The sequence below is a fragment of the Equus asinus genome, chromosome 7 (genome assembly GCF_041296235.1).
Source record: "Equus asinus isolate D_3611 breed Donkey chromosome 7, EquAss-T2T_v2, whole genome shotgun sequence".
NCBI classification, from domain to species: Eukaryota; Metazoa; Chordata; class Mammalia; order Perissodactyla; family Equidae; genus Equus; species Equus asinus.
This window is the reverse complement of record NC_091796.1, coordinates 109,622,507-109,643,407: the sequence shown is the minus strand read 5'-3', so window position 1 is coordinate 109,643,407 and position 20,901 is coordinate 109,622,507. Positions and strand designations below refer to the sequence as shown.

Sequence of the window (20,901 nt, the reverse complement as noted above, 5' to 3'; positions counted from 1 at the left end):
GGCCAGCCCCAGGAGGTTTTTGAGTCAAGGTTCTTATAATTTACGTGCAGTAGTAAAATATTAAATTTAAGTTTATTGTAATAAGCTCTGGATTCACATTATACTCACTAAAAGCATCATGCAAAGAGCCTTATCTAAAAAGTCAATAGAGAAATTAGAATGGAATACTAAGAAGTACTCCCCAAAAGAATGTAGGTGTTAGCTCAGGGCCAGTCTTCCTCAGAAAAAGGAGGAGGATTGGCAGATGTTAGCTCAGGGATAATCATCCTAAATAAATAAATAAATAAGTAAATAAAACAGTTTGAAAAATGCTCATTTATCCTATTATTGGAGGTCCTGGCCAATGCTACCTGACAAGGGAAAAAAACAGAGCTGTTAAGATTGAAAGAGAAGATTTAAAATAACCATCCTTTGCAGATGATATGATCATTTCCAAGGGAAATCTAACAGAATCAGCAGACAAACTGTTAGAACTAACAAGAAAATCAGAAGATTTCCAAATGCAAGCCCACCCTACCGAAAGCAGCTACGTTCCTCTGTGTCCACAAATCCCACCAGGGAGATGCAACAGGAGACGAGGCACGATTCACCACAATACAGGGAAGCACTGGAGAAAGAACATCCGAGACCGTGTGGAAAAAATTTAAAGTCCATGAAAAGACATAAAAGAAATCTGAATGGCTGGAGAGACACGCCGGTCAAGGACGGGATGACTTGTTGGATTAAAGTGTCGTTTGTCTCCCAGACTAAGAAATACAATGCATTCCCAATCAAAACTGCAGCTGGGTTAATGTTGGTTTTTTGTTTGGTTTTGAGATCCGTTTACAGCTTAGATAATTCCGAAAACCGAGAGCAAAGGGTGAGGGGTTTGATGAGGACTCTCCCCTAAATGTAATACACACAAAACCATCATTGAAAAAGGGTGGTACTTGTGCACAGACTAACAGACTCAAGCAACAGGAAAGAGCGCAGAAACAGCCGGGTTGTTTATAGGAACTTGGCATACAATGAGCATGGCGCTGTCAGGCAATGGGAAAGCTTGGGAGGCAGATGGGGAAACTGTCTGCTTATGTGGAGACTTCAACCTGGTCTGCACTTCACACCATATGCAAGGTGCATGGTGGTGGAGCCCATTAGGATTAAATACTTCCATCGGAAAGGCCACCTCAGAAGCTGAAAGGGAATGGAGCAGCCCAGGCTGATGAGCATGGTGTTAGCATCTGCCTGGCTGAAAGTCTGTCCACTCAGAACTTCAGAATGTGACCTTATTCGGATATGGGGTCTTGGCAAAGGTATTGAGGTTAAAGGTCTTGACATGAGATCTACTAGATTTCAGATGGGACCCAAGTCCAACCACTGGTGACCTTATAAGAAGAGGAGATGCCCCAGGGCAGAAGGCCAGGTGAAGACAGAGACAAGGATTGGAGCGATGTTAACAGCCACCAGGGCCTGGAAGAGGCAGGAAGCGTCTCCCCGGGAGCCTTCAGAGGGAGCGTGGCCTGGCTGACACCTTGGTTTCCCACTTCTGGCCTCCAGGATATGACTCAATTTCTGTGGTTTAAGCCACCAGAGTTGTAGTCCTTTGTTACAGCAGCCACAGGACATTCATACAGTAGCCTCCAAAAGCACAAGCTGTAGCGTAAATAACTGATGGATTCGGCCACATGGAAATCAAGAATTTCTGTTAAATGAAGGATGATAAGCAGCATTTAATAGACGGGGATTAACTGGGACAAGGCCATTGCAAGCTTAAAACTAGCAAGGGGCTGGCATCTAGAAATGACTGCTTTGCAAATTTCCAGGAAAACCCTTTAGAAAACACCATGAGAGCAGAGACCGAAGTCCAAATGGCTCCCGAGTCTGTTACTAATGGGAGTATTTAAATTAGAACAGGAGACAGCATGAAGTACACTTCAGAATGGCAAACTTTTGAGAGATCCTAATGACAGCATCCCAGCTGGGAAGGCAGCATGGGGCTGGAGGCCAGGGCCATGCAGGGTGGCGGACAAGCAGCAGGAGAGGACGGCAGGAGGCCTGGGATGGGGCCGGTCAGCCTCAGGGAGGAGCTGGTGGAGCGGGACCACACCTTCCCTGGGGGAAGGAAGCCACATGGGGAGACGGGAGCATCCACAGGCATGCATTTGGAGCTACAACCAAGGACAGCAAGGGGTCAGCTGGTCTCACGATGCAGGAGAGCTCTGGGGCCTACCTCCACCACGGGTATCAGGTGCTGAGCCCCTGACAGAGTCTGGGGGATCTGAAAGCCAGCTGCTGCCGCCCACAGGTTGTGTCCTGGCCCAAAAGGATCTAAGAAACATCTGCAGCCTGGCCCTCCCTCCAAGCAGCCCATTAACTGGAGCCAGCGTTGGTCCCTGGTCACCCCACAGGCCCTAACTTCAGGGCCTGGCCTCAGGGGTGGGTTTCAGACTGCCCTGGCTCAAAGCCCCGCCTTCCCATGCTCTCTGGCCAGGCCCCATCTAACCTGCTAGCTCCCTAGCCCCTTGCTCTTCAAGAACTTGCTAACGACAAGGGATCCTGCTGTGAGCCCACCTGAGCCAGGTCCTTAAGGAGCAGCCCGAGGAAGCTCAGCCTGCCCTGTCCAGCTTCCATCACGTCCTCCAGCACAGTGGGGCCAGCGCTGGGGGCTCCTGTGGACACCAAGAAACACCACCCCACCCCAGTTAGCCACGTATGGACACAGTGGCAGCTCTGTCCTTGCGCCCACTACTCCCCATCCCTTCTCTGTAAGCAGGACATTTCGAGGGCTGGGGTAGGAGGCACATCCTCTCCGTGTTCCCCTAAACACACACACATGCACACACATGCAGACATGCACACGGAGAGACATACACACGTGCATGGACACAAAGACCCGTGCACACACGCACACAGCTGAGACGCAGCACATTGAGATGCAGAATCTGGCCAAGTCATGGAGTAAAGGAGCAGCATTGTGGGGCCACCGAAGGAGCAGCTGGACCCTGAGCCAGACCCTGGCCCTGGCCACACACAGGAGGCTGCAGGCAGGACAAGTGTGAAGGCCAGAGCAGGGCGGCCCTGAGGGCTAGGCCATTTTGCCTGCTGGGTGCAGGGGGCAGCTGGCGGGCAAGAGGGCAAGAGCCAGGCCACCACAGCCGCAGAGGAGTGGAACAGCCACCACAGACATGTGTGCCCAGAGCTGAGCAGATCGTGGGAGCCAGGAGGGAGATGAGAGCCATTCTCCTCCAAGACCAAGGGGCCTCAAGGGCAGCCGAGGCTGGAGACAGGGGCCCACCCCTCTCACGCCCTCCCTGCCCTGGCACCAGCAGCCCAGCTTGTCCCGGGATGTTGGGAGACAGCCAGGGGCTGGCTGGGCACTGAGGCCCCTGCCCCAAATGCCTACTGCCTGGGAAGAATGAGCAGGGGGGTGCCAGGAGGACCAGGGCAGCCGAGTGCAGCCCCGCTCCACGCACTCACACATGGGCAGGCCTGGGCCCAAACGTGGCAGAAGGCTCCCCATGGGGCTTTGCCAGCCCTGCGGTTTCTCTCAGAATCAGGCATCCTTCCAAGGAATCTGGCATTCCCCCTCCACCTCCCACATGGCATCTGTCCCCAGGGCCAAGGGTTGACTGGGACAGAGTAGGACAGTCTGCCCTGGGGAGCAGAAAGGTCAGGCTGGACCCTGGCTCCCTCAGGCCTCACATCCAGGCCGCGCAGGGCCCCGGCTCTGCTCACCGGGTCAGCCCCCGCTCATCCCTCTGGGGTCTCCCGAACGAGCCCATACAACCCTCTGAAGGCACCAAGCCTCACAGAGCCCATCTCTGCACAGCCTCCTTTCACAGAGACCACCCACCCAAGGTGCCCTTGATACCGACCCTGATATCGGTTTCCCCACATTAAACCCAGCATATATGCGGTTAAAACTAAAACTCTCATTCCCTGCTTACTCTCTGGCTTCCTGGCTCCAGAATCCACTATCCTCCATGGAGACAGACACCATCAAGGACAAGTACCTGGACTATCTCCTCCCGCAAAGAGATTCGGGCTGGTGGGAAAGCTGCTGACCAGCAAGGTCATGAGCTCCCTCCTCTCTGCAAGTGTTTCAAGGCCAAAGACAGGCTGGTGGGAAAGCTCCGACCAGCAAGGCCATATGCTCCCCCTCCCCTACCTAAAGCCCCAAATAAAAACCCTTCCGTTTAGCTTTTTGGGGAGTTTGGGATTTCAGCGTTAGCTGCCCTCTCTCCTTGCTCAGCACTGTGCAAAAATAAAATTCCTACTTTCTTCCACCACCCCCGGTGTCAGAGATTGGCTTGCTGCGCAGCGGGTGAGCAAACTCACTTCAGGTTCCATAACACCCGGGGTCCAGAGGACAGGATCCTGATGTCTCTTTCTCCAAAGACTCTGCATGTCCTCTCCCAGGAGCCCACGCTGACCTGCAGGGCTGGCAGTTTCCCCTAGCCTCCCTTGTGTGTGCGCTCAGGCCCGCGGGGAGTTCTGAAGACACACAGGCCTACAGGACACGTCAACTTCATGAAGGCAAGGTCTGCACTCAGCCCTCGCTCAGCTCAGGAAACGTTGCTGGAGGTCGACCGTGGGCCCACCGCCCCAACAGAGCAGAGTCGGATACAATGCGTGCCTCCAGGAAAGCCACTCCATGGTCCCCACACGCAGCACAGACGTGGCACGGTAGACTCCAGGCTCCAGCGGCTACAGGGTCCTGCAGAGCCACCAGCCAACCTCACAGCCACGTCCAGCCTTCCCACAGGTCCCTGCCAGCCCTCACTGGCCACACCGCCGGGTTGCAGCCCTGATGGGAGGCCCGGCTGCAGGACAGTGACCTGGGAGCAAGTATGTGGCAATGGATGAGGACCCCCGCCAGCGGGGTGCCCAGGGGAGCAGTGGAGGGCCAGGTCTGCCTATCCCCGAGAGGGCCTATGGCCCTGCACACTTACACCGTGAGCCGCCCCCACTGGGCCAGCCCCCAGCTCGCTCCTCCAGGCAGTAGGACGCAGGAACGAGGGCAGTGCACCATCAGGAAGCCCTGCTGTCACGTCTCAGGCATGTGGCCCACACAGCCCCCGACGGCTCATGCACAAGATGGCCACCACCCTTTCCTCGCAAGGCTGCCTCGGAAGCAGCAGTGGCAGTGCCCGGTGCCCTCTCCCTTCCGGGGGCATCAGGGCGACCACCAGTGTGTGCTAACAGCACACCTAGTCGACCCATAGCATCGAGGGGGAGAGGCCACAAGCTCGGTAGTAGAGATCAGGGGACGAGGCCACAGAGAGGAGAGCACCTCATCTACAGCACAGGCGCCTCACCTGAGACCCCACTGTCGCTCAATCGACTTCCCAAGAACAGAGAGAGAAAAGGGAACTTCCAGAGCTGCCGAGGCCCCTGGGGGTTCCCACCCCATTTTTAGCTGAGAGCACTGAGGCAGAGCTCCCCTCCCCCCAGGCCCTATGGTCTGGGCATAAAAATAACAATGGTTTCTAACGATTCACCTCATCTGGGAGTGTATCCAGGGAGCTGGCAGACGGCCACACGGCCAGGATAGGTCACACCAGCCACCGCTACCTGACAGAGGACCCCAGCACGTCAGGTACCCCAGACTCTGTGGCTGACCCAAGCAGCAGAGAGGGCGGGCTGCCTGGGCCATAGCCGGGGAGAGGATGCCTAGACTGCCCCCCCAGCATGGACAGTGGCTTCGGTCACTGCTGGGCCCTCAGCTGTCCCTTCCCCGCACAGGGAAGCAAGAGACCGCCCAAAACCACCCTGGAGGACCTCAGATGGGCCAGGGCTGGGGCGAGGCCCAAGGCTGAGGGTTGGAGACCACACAGACGGTGTGGACGGTGGGCTGGGTGTGGATCTACCTGCAACCAGCCAGGACAGCGACAGCCAGCCCAAGGTCAGGGGAAAAGCAGCAGGTAGCTGTCCCTATGCTGGACCGCAGGGCGGGCCGGCCTGGGCCTACAACCTCTGGCCTGAGCTGGAGTGGCTTGAGCTAGCATGGCTGGCCTGACTAAGGTGGGCCAGGCTGGGCTGGGCTGGACTGGACCATGCATGGCTTGAGAGAATGGAGTTACGTGGAGAGGGGATGAACTATCCTGGGCTCAGTTGGGCCAGGCTGGTCAATCTGGGCTATCCTCAGCCATGCTGGACTGCGCTGGGCTGAGTAGACTGAGTGGAATGAGACGGGCCAGGCTGGGCTGAGCCGGACAGAGCTGAGCCGGACAGGACTAGACTGATTGGGGCAGGATTGGACTGAGCTGGCTGAACTGGACTGACCCAAACTGGGCCAGGCTTGGCTGGGGTGAGCTGAGTGGATGAATGGGTGACCCCAGCCATCTGTGGGACAGACTTGACCAGGTTGGGCTGTTCTGGCTGCCTGCAGCCGACACGGGGTTGGCTGAGCCGGGCTGTCTCAAGCCAAGGTGATCTGGGCCCAGCTGGGTGGACAAAGCCAGGCCAGGCTGGGCTGAGTGAGTGGACTGAGTGAGGGTGAACTGGGTCAAATGAGAGCCTATCCTCCATGGAGCCGGGGAGACTCAGCTGGGCTGTCCTGCACTGGGCTTATTTGGATGGGCAGGGCGCAGTCAGGTGGTCCAGCTGAGCAGAGCTGAGGTAGTCGGGACTGGAGCATCCTAGATTGGTGCAGCTGGGCCGACCGAAGCAGAAGAAGGCTAACCCGGACGTAGGTGGACTTGCAGACCTGAGCTGGGCTAAGTCAGGAGAGGCTGAGCCCAGCTGAGTAGGGTCAAGGACAGTAAGTGAGGCGGGATGATATGGGCTCTCTTGGGCTACCTGGGTGGGTGGGGCGGGGCTGAACTGGGCAGAGCTGGGCTAAATTGGGCTGAGCTGGGCTGAGCAGTGCTGAACTGGGATGGGCTGAACTGGACTGAACCAAATTGGGCTCAGCTGGCCTGAACTGAACTGGGCTGAGCTAGGCTGAATTGGGATGAGATGGGCTAAACTGGCTTGGCTGAACTGGCCTGAGCTGGGCTGAACCGGGAAGAGCTAGGCCGAGCTGGGCAGAACTGAACTGGGCTGAACCAGACTAAGCTGGGATGAGCTGGGCTCAAAGAGCTAAGCGGAAGTGGGCTGAGCTGGGCTGAGTTGAGCTGGAGGGAGCTGAGCTGGGCTTGGCTGAGATGGGCTAAGCTGAGATGGGTTGAACTGAACTTAGCTGACCTGAGTTGAACTGGAATGAGCTGGGCTGAGCTGAGCTAACAAACTGAGCTGAGCTGAGCTAGGCTAGGCTGAGCTGGGCTGAGCTAGGCTGAGCTGGGCTGGGCTGAGCTGAGCTGAGCTGAGCTGAGCTGGGCTGAGCTGAGCTGGGCTGGGCTGAGCTGGGCTAACTGCACTGAGCTGAGCTGGGCTGAGCTAACTGAATTGGGCTGGGCTGGGCTGAGCTAACTGAAGTGAGCTGCACTGGGCTGAGCTGGGCTGAGTTGAGCTGGAGGGAGCTGAGCTGGGCTTGGCTGAGATGGGCTAAGCTGAGATGGGTTGAACTGAACTTAGCTGACCTGAGTTGAACTGGACTGAGCTGGGCTGAGCTGAGCTAATGAATTGAGCTGAGCTAGGCTGAACTGAGCTGAGCTAGGCTAGGCTGAGCTGGGCTGAGCTGAGCTGAGCTGAGCTGGGCTGAGCTGAGCTGAGCTGAGCTGGGCTGAGCTGGGCTAACTGCACTGAGCTGAGCTGGGCTGAGCTAACTGAATTGGGCTGGGCTGGGCTGAGCTAACTGAAGTGAGCTGCACTGGTCTGAGCTGAACTGGGCTGAGTTGAGCTGGAGGGAGCTGAGCTGGGCTTGGCTGAGATGGGCTAAGCTGAGATGGGTTGAACTGAACTTAGCTGACCTGAGTTGAACTGGACTGAGCTGGGCTGAGCTGAGCTAATGAATTGAGCTGAGCTAGGCTGAACTGAGCTGAGCTAGGCTAGGCTGAGCTGGGCTGAGCTGAGCTGAGCTGGGCTGAGCTGGGCTAACTGCACTGAGCTGAGCTGGGCTGAGCTAACTGAATTGGGCTGGGCTGGGCTGAGCTAACTGAAGTGAGCTGCACTGGGCTGAGCTGGGCTGAGCTGAACTGGGCTGAGTTGAGCTGGAGGGAGCTGAGCTGGGCTTGGCTGAGATGGGCTAAGCTGAGATGGGTTGAACTGAACTTAGCTGACCTGAGTTGAATTGGAATGAGCTGGGCTGAGCTGAGCTAATGAATTGGGCTGAGCTGAACTGGGATGAGCTAGGCTGAGCTGAGCTAGGCTGAGCTAACTGAATTGAGCTGAGCTGGGCTGGCCTGAGGTGGGCTCAGCTAACTGAAGTGAACTGAGCTGGGCTGAGCTAACTGAATTGAGCTGAGCTGGGCTGGGCTAACTGAAGTGAACTGAGCTGGGCTGGGCTGGGCTAGGCTCAGCTGAGCTGGGCTGAGCTAACTGAAGTGAACCGAGCTGGGCTGGGCTGGGCTAGGCTCAGCTGAGCTGGGCTGAGCTAACTGAAGTGAGCTGAGCTGGGCTGAGCTGAGCTGGGCTAACTGCACTGAGCTGAGCTGGGCTGAGCTAACTGAATTGGGCTGGGCTGGGCTGAGCTAACTGAAGTGGGCTAAGCTGGTCTAGGCTGAGCTGGGCTGGGCTGGGCTGGGCTGAGCTGGGCTAGGCTGAGCTGAGCTGGGCTAGGCTGAGCTGAGCTGGGCTGAGCTAACTGAAGTGGGCTGAGCTGGTCTAGGCTGAGCTGGGCTGGGCTGGGCTGGGCTGAGCTGGTCTAGGCTGAGCTGGGCTGGGCTGGGCTGGGCTGAGCTGGGCTAGGCTGAGCTGAGCTGGGCTGAGCTAACTGAAGTGAGCTGAGCTGGGCTAGGCTGAGCTGAGCTGGGCTGAGCTAACTGAAGTGGGCTGAGCTGGTCTAGGCTGAGCTGGTCTAGGCTGAGCTGGGCTGGGCTGGGCTGGGCTGAGCTGGGGTAGGCTGAGCTGAGCTGGGCTGAGCTAACTGAAGTGAGCTGAGCTGGGCTAGGCTGAGCTGGGCTAGGCTGAGCTGGGCTGGGCTGAGCTGGGCTGAGCTAAACTGAATTGAGCTGAGCTGGGCTGGGCTGAATTGGGCTGCACTGGGCTGGGCTGGGCTGAGCTAACTGAATTGAGCTGAGCTGGGCTGGGCTGAACTGGGCTGAACTGGCTGAGCTGGGCTGGGCTGAGCTGGGCTGGACTGAGATGGGTTGAACTGAACTTAGCTGACCTGAATTGAATTAGAATGAGCTGGGCTGAGCTGAGCTAATGAATTGGGCTGAGCTGGGCTGAGCTGAGCTGAACTGGGCTGCGCTGGGCTGAACTGAGCTGAGCTGAGCTGAACTGAGCTAACAATAGGGCTGAGCTGGGCTGAGCTGAGCTAGGCTGAGCTGGGCTGAGCAAAGTGAATTGAGCTGAGCTGGGCTGGCCTGAGCTGGGCTGAGCTAACTGAATTGGGCTTGGCTGAGCTGGGCTGGCCTGAGGTGGGCTCAGCTAACTGAAGTGAACTGAGCTGGGCTGAGCTAACTGAATTGAGCTGAGCTGGGCTGGGCTAGGCTCAGCTGAACTGGGCTGAGCTGGGCTGAGCTAACTGAATTAGCTGAGCTGGGCTGGGCTAGGCTGAGCTGAGCTGGGCTGGGCTGGGCTGAGCTAACTGAATTGAGCTTAGCTGGGCTAGGCTCAGCTGAACTGGGCTGAGCTGGCCTGAAGTGGGATCAGCTGAACTGGGCTAAGCTGGGCTGGGCTGAGCTGAACTGGGCTTAGCCTGGCAGCTGAGCTAGGCAGGGCTGCGCTGGGCAGGACTCAACTGGTTCAAGCAGGGTATTCCACTTATCAGAGGCCCACTTGGCTTAACTCCATCAAGCTAAATTGAGCTAAACTGACAGGTGGACCATCCTTGGCTGGCAGGCTGAGATGAGCTAAGCTAAAATGAATTTGGTTGCATTGTATGGACAGAGCTAAGATGAGTTGGGTGGCTTGAAATGGGGTATTCTGGGCTGACCTGGGCCAGGCTGGACCAGGGTGGGCTGTCTGGCACTGAGCAGGCCTGGAATAGGCAGAGCTGGTTAGACTGGGCTGGGCTGGACTTGTGGAACCAGTTGGTCTCGCTGGTCTCAGCCATCCTGACACAAGGCCATCTGGACTCTGCTCAGCTGGACCGGATGGGCGGAGTGGGGCAGGATGGACAGAACTGAGCTGGGAAGCAGGACCAGGTGGCGTCTGGGGCTCCGAGGCCAGGGGACGTGCAGGCGGGTATGCAGACCAGAGTCGCCTGTAGGGCAGGGCCTGAGATGGGCTCTGTGGGGTCTGCATCCTCCATCTGTGGGGCCTGTGTGAGGCTCCCCAGGAGGTCAGCGGGGAGGGTAGAGAACCAGGGACGCCCGGCTGGTCAGGTGACGGGTGAGGTGAACGGGACTGAGGAGCTGAGCCACAGCCACAGGGAGCAGGAGCCCCATGGGCAGCAGGTGGACCCACCCACAGTCCACAAGGGCTGTCGGGTGGGAGAGGGGACACACTAGTGATCCTGGGGGGTAGGGACCTCTGGATCCCCAGGGTCTAATGAGGTCTGTGGTTGGGGGCAAAAGTGACAGTTTGACCGTCCCTGGGGGTCTCAGGGTCCCTGCTCCCCAGTGGAGGTCTATGAGTGGGGGCAGAGGGGCCATCTGGTGAGTCCTGGGGGGGCTCTCTGTGTCCCCAGGCCCCACTGGGGGGCTACGGGCTCTGAGCCTCAGCCTCAGGGAACAGGCTGGCACCTCTACCCCTCAAGAACCCCACATTCCAGCCACTCAGGGCCGAGGATGGGGAGTCCTGGCTGAAGGGAGTGACAGCAGCTGCTCCTGGTGGGAGAGGGGTTTGTCTGAGGGCATCTATGCTGGCATCAGGGGATGAGGAAAGAGCCCAAAATGAGCTGTCTGTCCCCTGAGGCTGAAGCAGGGGCCCCAGGGCCCCAAAAGCAATTGGCCTAGCACGTGACAGGCAACGGTCCCAAGGCCAGTACTGACCCCGGCTCTATCCTCACAGTCTCCAAGCAAGACCCATTAATCTTGCCCTTGGCTGCCTGCTGCAAAGACACCAAGACTACTAACATCACACTGGGCTGCCTGGTCAAGGGCTACTTGCCGGGGCCAGTGACCGTGACCTGGGATGCAGGGTCCCTTAACCTGAGCACCATGACCTTCCCTGACGTCCGTGACCAAGCCTCTGGCCTCTACACCACCATCAGCTGGGTGGTCGCCTCGGGGAAGTGGGCCAAGCAGAAGTTCACCTGCAACGTGGTGCACTCCCAGGAGACCTTCAACAAGACCTTCAACGGTGAGCCAGGACGGCCCCGCCCGCCCTCCAGGGGGTGCCGTCAGAGGAGGAAGGGGGGGCTGGCCAGGAGGGCATCACCACTGCCGGTGACAGCCTGGGCTGGGACGTGGGGGCCTGGGCTCAGGGAGGCCAACACTGCGCCCACCACCACCGCCCCCAGCATGCATCGTGACCTTCACCCCACCCACCGTGAAGCTCTTCCACTCCTCCTGCGACCCCGGCGGCGACTCCCACACCACCATCCAGCTCCTGTGCCTCATCTCCGACTACACCCCTGGCGACATCGACATCGTTTGGCTGATAGACGGGCAGAAGGTCGACGAGCAGTTCCCTCAACACGGCCCCGTGAAGCAGGAGGGCAAGCTGGCCTCCACACACAGCGAGCTCAACGTCACCCAGGGCGAGTGGGCGTCCGAAAACACCTACACCTGCCAGGTCACTTACAAAGACATGATCTTTAAGGACCAGGCCCGCAAGTGCACAGGTACAGCCCCCGCTCCCCCAAACATAAACACCCGACACTCAGGGCTCAGAAAGGAGAGCAGGACACAGCCTCACACAGCCCCCTTCCCAAACCACAGAGTCTGACCCCCGCGGTGTGAGCGTCTACCTGAGCCCGCCCAGTCCCCTCGACCTGTACGTCTCTAAATCGCCCAAGATCACCTGCCTGGTGGTGGACCTGGCCAACGTGCAGGGCTTAAGCCTGAACTGGTCCCGGGAGAGCGGGGAGCCCCTGCAGAAGCACACACTGGCCACCAGCGAACAGTTTAACAAGACATTCTCGGTCACGTCCACCCTGCCTGTGGACACCACCGACTGGATCGAGGGCGAGACTTACAAATGCACCGTGTCCCACCCAGACCTGCCCAGGGAAGTCGTGCGCTCCATCGCCAAGGCCCCCGGTGAGCCACGGGCCGAAGGGAGGTGGGCGGGCCCCCCGGTGGAGCCTGGGCTGACCCCATGCTTGTCCATAGGCAAGCGTTTGTCCCCCGAGGTCTACGTGTTCCTGCCACCTGAGGAGGACCAGAGCTCCAAGGACAAGGTCACCCTCACCTGCCTGATCCAGAACTTCTTCCCCGCGGACATCTCCGTACAGTGGCTGCGTAACAATGTCCTAATCCAGACAGACCAGCAAGCCACCACACGGCCCCAAAAGGCCAATGGCCCCAACCCCGCCTTCTTCGTCTTCAGCCGCCTAGAGGTCAGCCGGGCGGAATGGGAGCAGAAGAACAAATTTGCCTGCAAGGTGGTCCACGAGGCGCTGTCCCAAAGGACCCTCCAGAAAGAGGTGTCCAAAGACCCTGGTAAATGATGCCCTCTGCCCGCCGCCTGCCCACCCTCCCAGGGCTCCCTCCTGCTGGGGTGGAGGTGGGGGCCAGCCAGACCTGCTCCGGTCGTTGTCGTTGTCAATAAACACTCCGGTGCCTGCTCAGAGCCCTGGGCGCGCCTGTTCTTGGAGGTGCGCGGAGCTGCGGGCGGGGGTGTCGGTGCAGAGGAAGGGTCTCCCAGGAGACGGGGCAGGAGAGGTGGGGCAGGGCTGAGGCGCAGCTCCATCCACAGTCGCCATCGTGCCAGTGGGCCCTCCCCACAACCCCACGATGCATCCCGTCCACTCAAAGGAGCCCTAACAGCCAGAGGGTGGTCCCAGCGGAGGGACCGGGAGACCCCAGCCCACAGCCCCTTCCTCTCCTGCAGGCCCCGGAGGCCTCAGCCTCCACCCCCAGCCTCCTGCTGGCCCCCCTGGACACAGACAAGCCCCAAGTCACCAGGTCCAGCTGCACACACAGGCTCTTTGGGTGGAGAAATGGGCAGAGTCAGACCCCCACAGGTCTGGACACCCAGGGGCCCCAGACAGCCGCACCACTGTTGGCCCCACCTGCCATCACCTACCGAGCACATGGGCCAGGATAGGACCCCAACCCACACAGGGGCCAGCACTGAGCCCCTGGCACACCCTACCCTCTGACCCCTGCTCACATGGTCGCACCAGGCCGCGGTTGGCACCCAGTGCCCCTCTCTTGCTTCCTGGTCTCACTTCACCCCAAACTGGTCCTGGTGAAGGGCCTGGCCCTCACACACATGCTCCCGTGAGCCTCACACATAGTCACACCCGCTCATGCCAGCACTCACACGCTCAGACTGCACCAGCCCCACACCCACACCAAGTCACAGAGCGACTCCCACAGCACCCTGTGCCACCAACAACGGGCACCCACACAGGCAGATGTGCCTTGAACACACTCTTGTATAGCCTCCCACGGCCTGCTCTCCCGCCCAGGCCACTCCCAAGCCCTTCCTCCGCTGGGTCACACCCGGGCCACTGGATCCAAGACAGACATGGAGGGGCCTCACACCCCAGCTGGGAGCCTGGCGGGCCCCACGGCTTCCTCCTGTGGCCCCAGCCTCCCCAGTTCAACCCTTCCCTGCCAACTGCACCCCATGGACAGACAGACAGACACAGACACAGACACACAGACACACACACTGACGCACACAGACACACACAGATGGACACACACACACACACACACACCCCCCAGGGTATGGGCTCCATCCCGCTCTTGCTCTAAACCTCAGCACAGAGCAGGCTGCTGGCCCCACCCCACCCCTACTCAAGCACCTCCATGTGCACATCTTGACACCCCCAGACCCCACACTCCATCCTGCACACACTCTCCCTAGCACAGGAGCACCCCCTGCATCTGCACGAAGAGCAGTAAAGGCCCAGCCCACACTCTGAAGACACAAGCCCAGAGGAACCGGGCTCACGCGCTCCATGGGGTCCCGCGCCGCACACACAGGCACAGGCTCACTCCTGAGAGCGGGCCCACCTGCGCCCAGCCCCAGGGCAGGAGGAGCGGGAGGCTGCGGACCAGTGGCAGAGCCAGCGTAGGGCCAGTGGGAAGCTCTGGGCTCCTTCGGGCCTGGGCAAGGTCCAGGCAGCCAGGCCAGCCCCTCAGACACCTGCTGCGATGATGCGATGATCCGGGGTCCTGTGAGGGGGCTGCAGAGCTCAGACCCCTCCTGAGGGTTCTGGGCGGGGCAGCCATCCGAGTACAGCTTGGAGGGGTCCCCTGGCTGGGGAGGGTGGAGCTGAGCCAAGATGGGGCCAGAGGGCCTGATGCAGCATTGCGGGGGTTGGGGGGGGAGCAGAGCCTGAGCTGAGGTCAGGGGCCTGCAGGGCTGAGTGGGGGTGACCAGCAGTCAGGGGAGAAGCTGTGAGAAGTAAAGGGAGAGAAAATAGGGGTCACCTTGGGGGCAGGGTCAGGAGAGGGCCGAGGACGGGCCACTCCCACACAACCACCGGCTGATGCGGGGCCTTCAGACCCCCAGCCCTCCAGGACTGGCAGCTCTGAGCAGCCACAGAGGAGGCTGCACGGGGAGCTCTGCCACTCCAGCCATCAGCGGGGACTGGCCGAGACCAGGGCATCAGGAGCCGGGTGCATGTGGGGCCCTGATACCCTCCACTCCCTGAGCGCAGCCAGGCCTGCCCCCACTCCCGCCACACACTGAGGCCGGGAAGGCTGACTGCCGGTGCCCACAGAGCTGGACCTGCAGGACCTGTGCGCGGAGGGCGCTGAGAGCGAGGAGCTGGAAGGGCCGTGGACCAGTCTCTTTGTCTTCATCGCGCTCTTCCTGCTCAGCGTCAGCTACAGCGCCACCGTCACCCTCTTCAAGGTGGGAGCACAGACCGGGCCTCCAGGGCTGGGCGGAGGGGTGGGAGAGGCCCAGAGAGAGGGAGATCCGCGAGTCCTGGGGCCAGAGCCGCCCTCACATGCACCTCCTCCCAGGTGAAGTGGGTCTTCGCCGCCATCCTGCAGGAGAAGCCCCAGAACGTCCACGACTACAGGAACGTCATGCAGCCGGCATCCTAGGCCTGGAGACAGCCACGAGGCATTGCCTCCTCCCTCCCAGAGTCTGAGCATCCCTGAGGCTGTCTGCTCTGCCCTGGGTGGGAGGAGCGGAGCAGACAACCCCCCAAAGGGGCCAAAGTCAGGGACCCAATGACCAGCACACAGGCATCCAGAAGGTTCCAGCTCAGCCCAAGGTCCAAGGCACCCATAGGACCCACCAGCCACAGCCCCCATCGCCACCCCACTTTGAGACAAGCCCCAGAATAGCATCTGTCCCTTCCACAGAGGGACCTGGGCTGGGTATGGGTGTGACCACTCTGGGCTCCTCCCAGGCCCCTGGCATCGAGCCCACTCCCATTTGACTGAAGAACCCCCGAAACACAATGAGGGCCTATGGCCCAGCCGCTGCTCAGAGTTCGAGCCAGCCCAAGGCCTCACTCCCCAGACTTAGTCCGACCCTCCCTGCCCCCATGTTCGAGTGCCCTGCCCCCAGGCATACCCTGTCCCTCTGCCCACCCTTCCTGCCATCCACCCCAGCCCCGTCCCTGCAGAATGGGGAGGCAGAGAAGCCCTTCTGGGGAGAGGCCCCAGGACTGTTCAGGGCTGTGGGCAGGGCCCCCGGGGTGGGAGGAGGGGTCCCACAGCAGAAGGAGCTTCCCATGGGGTCCACACAGCGGCTGCCTCGGCCCAGCAGCCGCCAAACCCGTCCACCATGGCCCATCCGACCTCTCACTCCTGGCTTGTCAGTTCCGTTTCCTTCTCTCCAGGTTTCTTAGTAAAGTTTCTTTTGACAAACCCTGTGCCACCTGAGCGTGCTTTGAGGGTGGTACCTGTGGTCTCATGGGGGTGGGAGCCGAGCCCCCTGAGGACATGGACGGGGGACAAGAAGGAAGGGGCAGGGGGCAGCTCTGGGGCCCTGAGGGCCCAAGTGGCCAGCCAGCCACTGTCTCAAGAGTTCCTTGGACATCCACAAACACCCCTGGTTCAGTGCCCGTCTCGCCTGGTCTCTGACCCAGACGCACTGCCCCCTCCCACGCTAACATGGAAGCAACAATTCCAACCCCGGTGGGCCAGTCCGAGGGGCTGACTCTGTGGTCGGTGTAGCAGCCACAGGAACACAGCTGCACAGTCATCAAGGCAGGGCCAGCATCAGCCTCTGGGACCAGCAGTCACCCACCCCAGTCAGTCCACCCACGGGGCGCACGCACACAGGCCAACCCTTGGTCCCCTTCCCACTCCCCCCACCCCCATTCCACCAGCCAGCCCAGACGTCCCAATGAGCTGAGCGAGACACACGCACTGTCTGGGGCTGGCTGCCACCCTCCTTGAGGAGATAGGAGCCACAGGCCCTAGTGAGATGGCCAGGTGGCCAAGGACAGTGGTGGCCATGGGACTGTGCTCCGTCCTCAGGATAACGAGGTGGTTTCCACAGTTAGAGAGACCTGCCACGAGCGTCCTTGTGAAGCCCACTGGAAATGGGGGCAGAATATGTGAACACACGTTGCATAGGGCATGATTCCCTCATATAGAAAGAGAGCTCAAGAATCAATAAAAGAAATAAAAGGGAGCAGTGGGTCCTTCACAGAAAGGAAAAACTAGGTGGCCAATAATAGGAAGAAAATGTTTCAGTAATTAGAAACTGTACCATACGGAGGGAACCAGGGGTGAGGGTGGCCCTCTCGACCTTGTCTGAGGGCATGGGAATTGTTGAGACCATTTGTCAGGGCCGATTGTCAGGGCCCCATTCCCAGCACGCACACACCCAGACCCTTCTGATGGGAGATTCCACTCTTGGCCACGGCCCTTCAGACAGCTCCTCGCTCCGTGCTAGGAGGCAGCATCACATGCACTCTGACATAGACCCAGGATGGAAATGAGCTCTGACAACGAGGTCAAACCTTCGCACCAGGCCTCCTGTTGGGGGTGGAAAACCCAGGAGTGGGCAATTCTGAGGCTTGTCCAGAGACGCTGAGGATTTGGTCTAAACAGAGCGTCAGGGGAGCGGGCATCTCTGCAGGACAAGGCTGAGGCCGCAGCCCCGGCCCCAATCTGCGCTTACACACAGACTCACGTGGCCACACACTCAGGGACACTCACGCACACTCACACGTTGTCATACACTCTCACACTTGCACAAACCCACACACAGTCGCAGGAAACCAGGCCCTAAATCCCCCCACCGCCTGCGAGCTTCTCTGAGTCGAGGCCCCAGCACCTCCTCCCCTCCTGGGGCTGAGAGCCCCCAGGGCAGAGCTGAGTGTCTTCTTTCTCTGACTTGCACCCTGGATCACGAGACCTCCCATGGACCCCAGAACGAGGGCAACAGGGGCTCAGCTCACGAGGATCCCCTGTGAGCCGGTGCCATCACTCACAGGCAGAGGAGGGTGTGATGGTCACCCACCCGGAGGGCCCGACAGGCCCGGCACTGGGGAGCAGCAGCTCAAGAGCAGGGCCATGGGCCAGGGATGGAGGGCAGGACTCACACCGGGCAGTCAGGCTCCGGGACCCACAACAGGAATGCCAGTGACCCCGGCTTCACACGCCCTCCAGCAGCAAGAGGCCACCTTCTCTGGGTCCTCTCGTCCCTCCTTCTCTTCCTTCTCTTATTAACCCACCGTAGTGAGAAGAATGGTGACCCCAAAAGCTATGCCCACGTCCTAACGCCTGGAACCTGTGAATTTGACCTTTTTTGGAAAAAGTGTCTTTGCAGATGTGATTAAAGTTAAGGATCTTAAGATGAGATCATCCAGTGGCCCTAAATGCAGTGACTGGTGTCCTTATAAGGGACAGAGGGACAGAGGCACAGACACAGAGGAGGCCGTGTGAAGGCAGAGGCAGAGACTGGGGTGATGTGGCCACAAGCCCAGGGATGCCTGGGGCCCCTAGAAGCTGGAAGAGCAGGAAGGGTCATCCCCTGGAGCCTCCGGAGGGAGCGCAGCCCTGCGACACCTCGATGACTTCTGGTCTCCAGGCCGTGAGAATGAATTCTGTCGTTCTCAGCCATCAGGCCATGGTCCTTTGTCATGGTGGCCCCAGGACGCTCCCATGCCCAGCCAGCAGGCCTAGGCCAAGCAGAGGTCCCTCCTCCTTCCAGAGAAGCCCGGGGAGGACTCATCTCCCGGCTCTTTCCATGCCCAGTTGGACTCTCGCGCTGCGCAGTCCCTGCCACGCAGGAGGCTCAGAGCCCAGGCTTCTTCCTTGAGTTCCAAGTCCTTCCACCCAACTACCGTGACCCCTCGAGTCCAAATGGACGCACCCTCCTCTGCCCCGAGTCCAGGGCCTCTGTGCCCACAGTGATACCGTGTGGGGAAAGGTGTCCATGTGGGAGCACCGGGCAATGGGAACGGGGAGGTGAGGGAGAGGGCAGGCGCTGAATCCCCCCAGCATCCAAACTGTGTCCTCCACGCTGGGTGCCACCCCGACCCGCGAGGCCCCATCGTGTGTCCTGTGTCCGCTGCCTCCTGCTCCCTCAGGCAGGCATGCGCTGGGCCTTTGGAGGGTGCAGGGCCTGAGGACTCGTGGGTGGGCAAGAAGGCGAGTCGTGGGGCAGTCATCATAATGCAGGCGACACTGGCACTGGGAGGGCGTGCGACCATGATGGGGACAAGAGGCCCTGGGAGGAAATGTCCCTAAGGGGTGACACCGTGGGGATCCTGGGCTTCACAATAAAACCCCCAGAGGTTCCTCGAGCCAGGCCAGGGCCGTCTGCTCACCCAGGGGCACCTGGCTCCCCTCCCTCCATCCATCTCCTCCTCTCCTGCCCCACCCGCCCTGACCCCCATCCTCAGCCTGCCCGAGCTCCCCAGAGACAGCCCACCTCCCAGAGGCCCAGCGCCTCCATTGCACCTGCTGCTCTCCCCCGACACTGTCCTTCCTGGGAGGGAACCCTCGGTTCCCATGTCTGGCTCCAGACTCTCTGTGCATGAAGAAATGAATGAACAAACGAACGCAGCCACGAAAAGGCCCAACAGCCTCTGTGTGCCCAGGCAGGGGCCACCTCTGGAGGGGGCGCCAGGGAGGGCTGGGCGGGGTGCTCGGGAGCAGGCAGAGCGGCCCCACCTTGGGCAGCCTCCGTGGGGCCGATAGGGCGGGAAAGCCCTGGGCAGGGAGTTGGGTGGCTGCGGGTGGAGGTAACACCTCAGCCACCTGACCCGCAGGGCTCCCTCCAGGCTCCCAGACAGAGTGGCCCCCGCGCCCTCATGGGGCTTCCATCTGGGGCCCCAGCTGCTCAAGGGGCTGGCGGGGAAAGGGCTGCCACTGGTCATGGCCAGGCTGGAGCAGCTCCTCACGCTCACACCCCACCCTGTGGCCTGAGGTCTACTGAGGCGTGCTTGCTGGGGGTCCTTCCGGGCAAGCCCAGTTCCTCGAGGCCCCCGCCCCTGCCGGCCCCTGCAGCCTCCCCTCTGGGCCAGAGGTGGAGTGTCCATCACCATCTCTGGAACCATGTCTACCTCAGTGTCCCTGAGCCCCTAACTGTGTCGACTTTGGCCTCTGATTGCCCACATCTCAGCCCCCAGCCCAGCCCCATGGGCAGCTATGTAGAGCCATGACCCCCCAAGGCGCCCGCCCTTGCGCCCACATGATCTCAAGCCAGGCCATGCTCCCGGGGGGTCAGACAGCCCAGGCCACACACACCTGGCCCCACCACAGCCAGACCACAGACCAGACATGACGTAGAGGCAAGCGGCCGCGGCCGGCAGGGCAGGAAGTGGGCGAGAGACCCCATCTATGGGCCAGACACAGGCATGCAGCCCCTCCCAGCCTGCCCCTCACAGCATCAGCCTCACCCCCACAGGGGGCAAATGGTCCAGAGCGGGACAGCGGTCTGCTGAGGACTCGCAGCCATTGAGGCAGGGCCTGGAGGAGGCCTGGGCCACCCTCTCCTCTCCAGCTTCTCTGGGGTAGGTGAGCAGATGGACCTGCAGCCCAGGGCCACCAGGCCGAGGTGGGCAGAAGCCTCTCTCAGCCATGCTGGACCCTCCAGCAGCCTTGAGCAGGTGGGTCCCGGATGCTATTCAGGCTTCATCTCCTTCTCAGCCAGGCCATACGGAGCAGCCAAGGACCAGGAGAATGGAGAACGGACACCAAGACAGAGAGGAGAGAGAAGGCGGACTACCAGAGATCCCAGAGACCACAGGGCAGGAGGCTAGGCCTGGGCAGGGGTATGCTGGACTTAGGCAGAACTGGGAGGAGGTGATCGGGGCTGAACTTAATGGGGCTGAGCTGGGATGAACTGGGCTGAGCTGAGCTGAACTAGGCTGAGCTGGACTGAGCTGACTGGGGCAAAACTGGGCTGAGCAGGGCTGAGCTGACTGGGCTGATCTAGGCTGAGCTGGGCTAACTGGGATGAGCTAAACTGAACTGGGCTGAGCTGGGCTAACTGCACTGATCTGAGCTGGGCTGGCTGGGCAGGCTGGGCTGAGCCGGGCTAATCAGGCTGGGCTGGGCTGGGCTGAGCTCAGCTGAGTTGAGCTGAGCTGGGCTAATCGGGCTGAGCTCAGCTGAGTTGGGCTGAACTGGCCTGAGCTGGGCTAACTGCACTGGGCTAAGCTGGGCTAATCAGGCTGAGCTGGGCTGAACTGGCCTGAGCTGGGCTAATCGGGCTGAGCTGAGCTGGGCTAAGCTGAACTGGGCTGAGCTGGGCTAACTGCGCTGGGCTGAGCTGGGCTAATCAGGCTGGGCTGGGCTGAGCTGGGATAATCGGGCTGAGCTGGCCTGAGCTCAGCTGAGTTGAGCTGAGCTGGGCTGAACTGGCCTGAGCTGGGCTGAACTGGCC

General features: G+C 60.3%; 2 gene segments (V, D, J or C); both read left to right on the top strand.

Moving 5' to 3' along the window:
- LOC106827306 (immunoglobulin heavy constant alpha-like) overlaps positions 1-20,901 on the top strand; it is a 678,397-nt gene that overhangs the window by 652,963 nt on the left and 4,533 nt on the right.
- LOC106826222 (immunoglobulin heavy constant epsilon-like) lies at positions 7,425-12,705 on the top strand. The segment is given in 5 exon segments: positions 7,425-10,212; positions 10,981-11,271; positions 11,432-11,755; positions 11,853-12,173; positions 12,246-12,705. Coding segments are annotated over 4 exon segments (1,125 nt in total).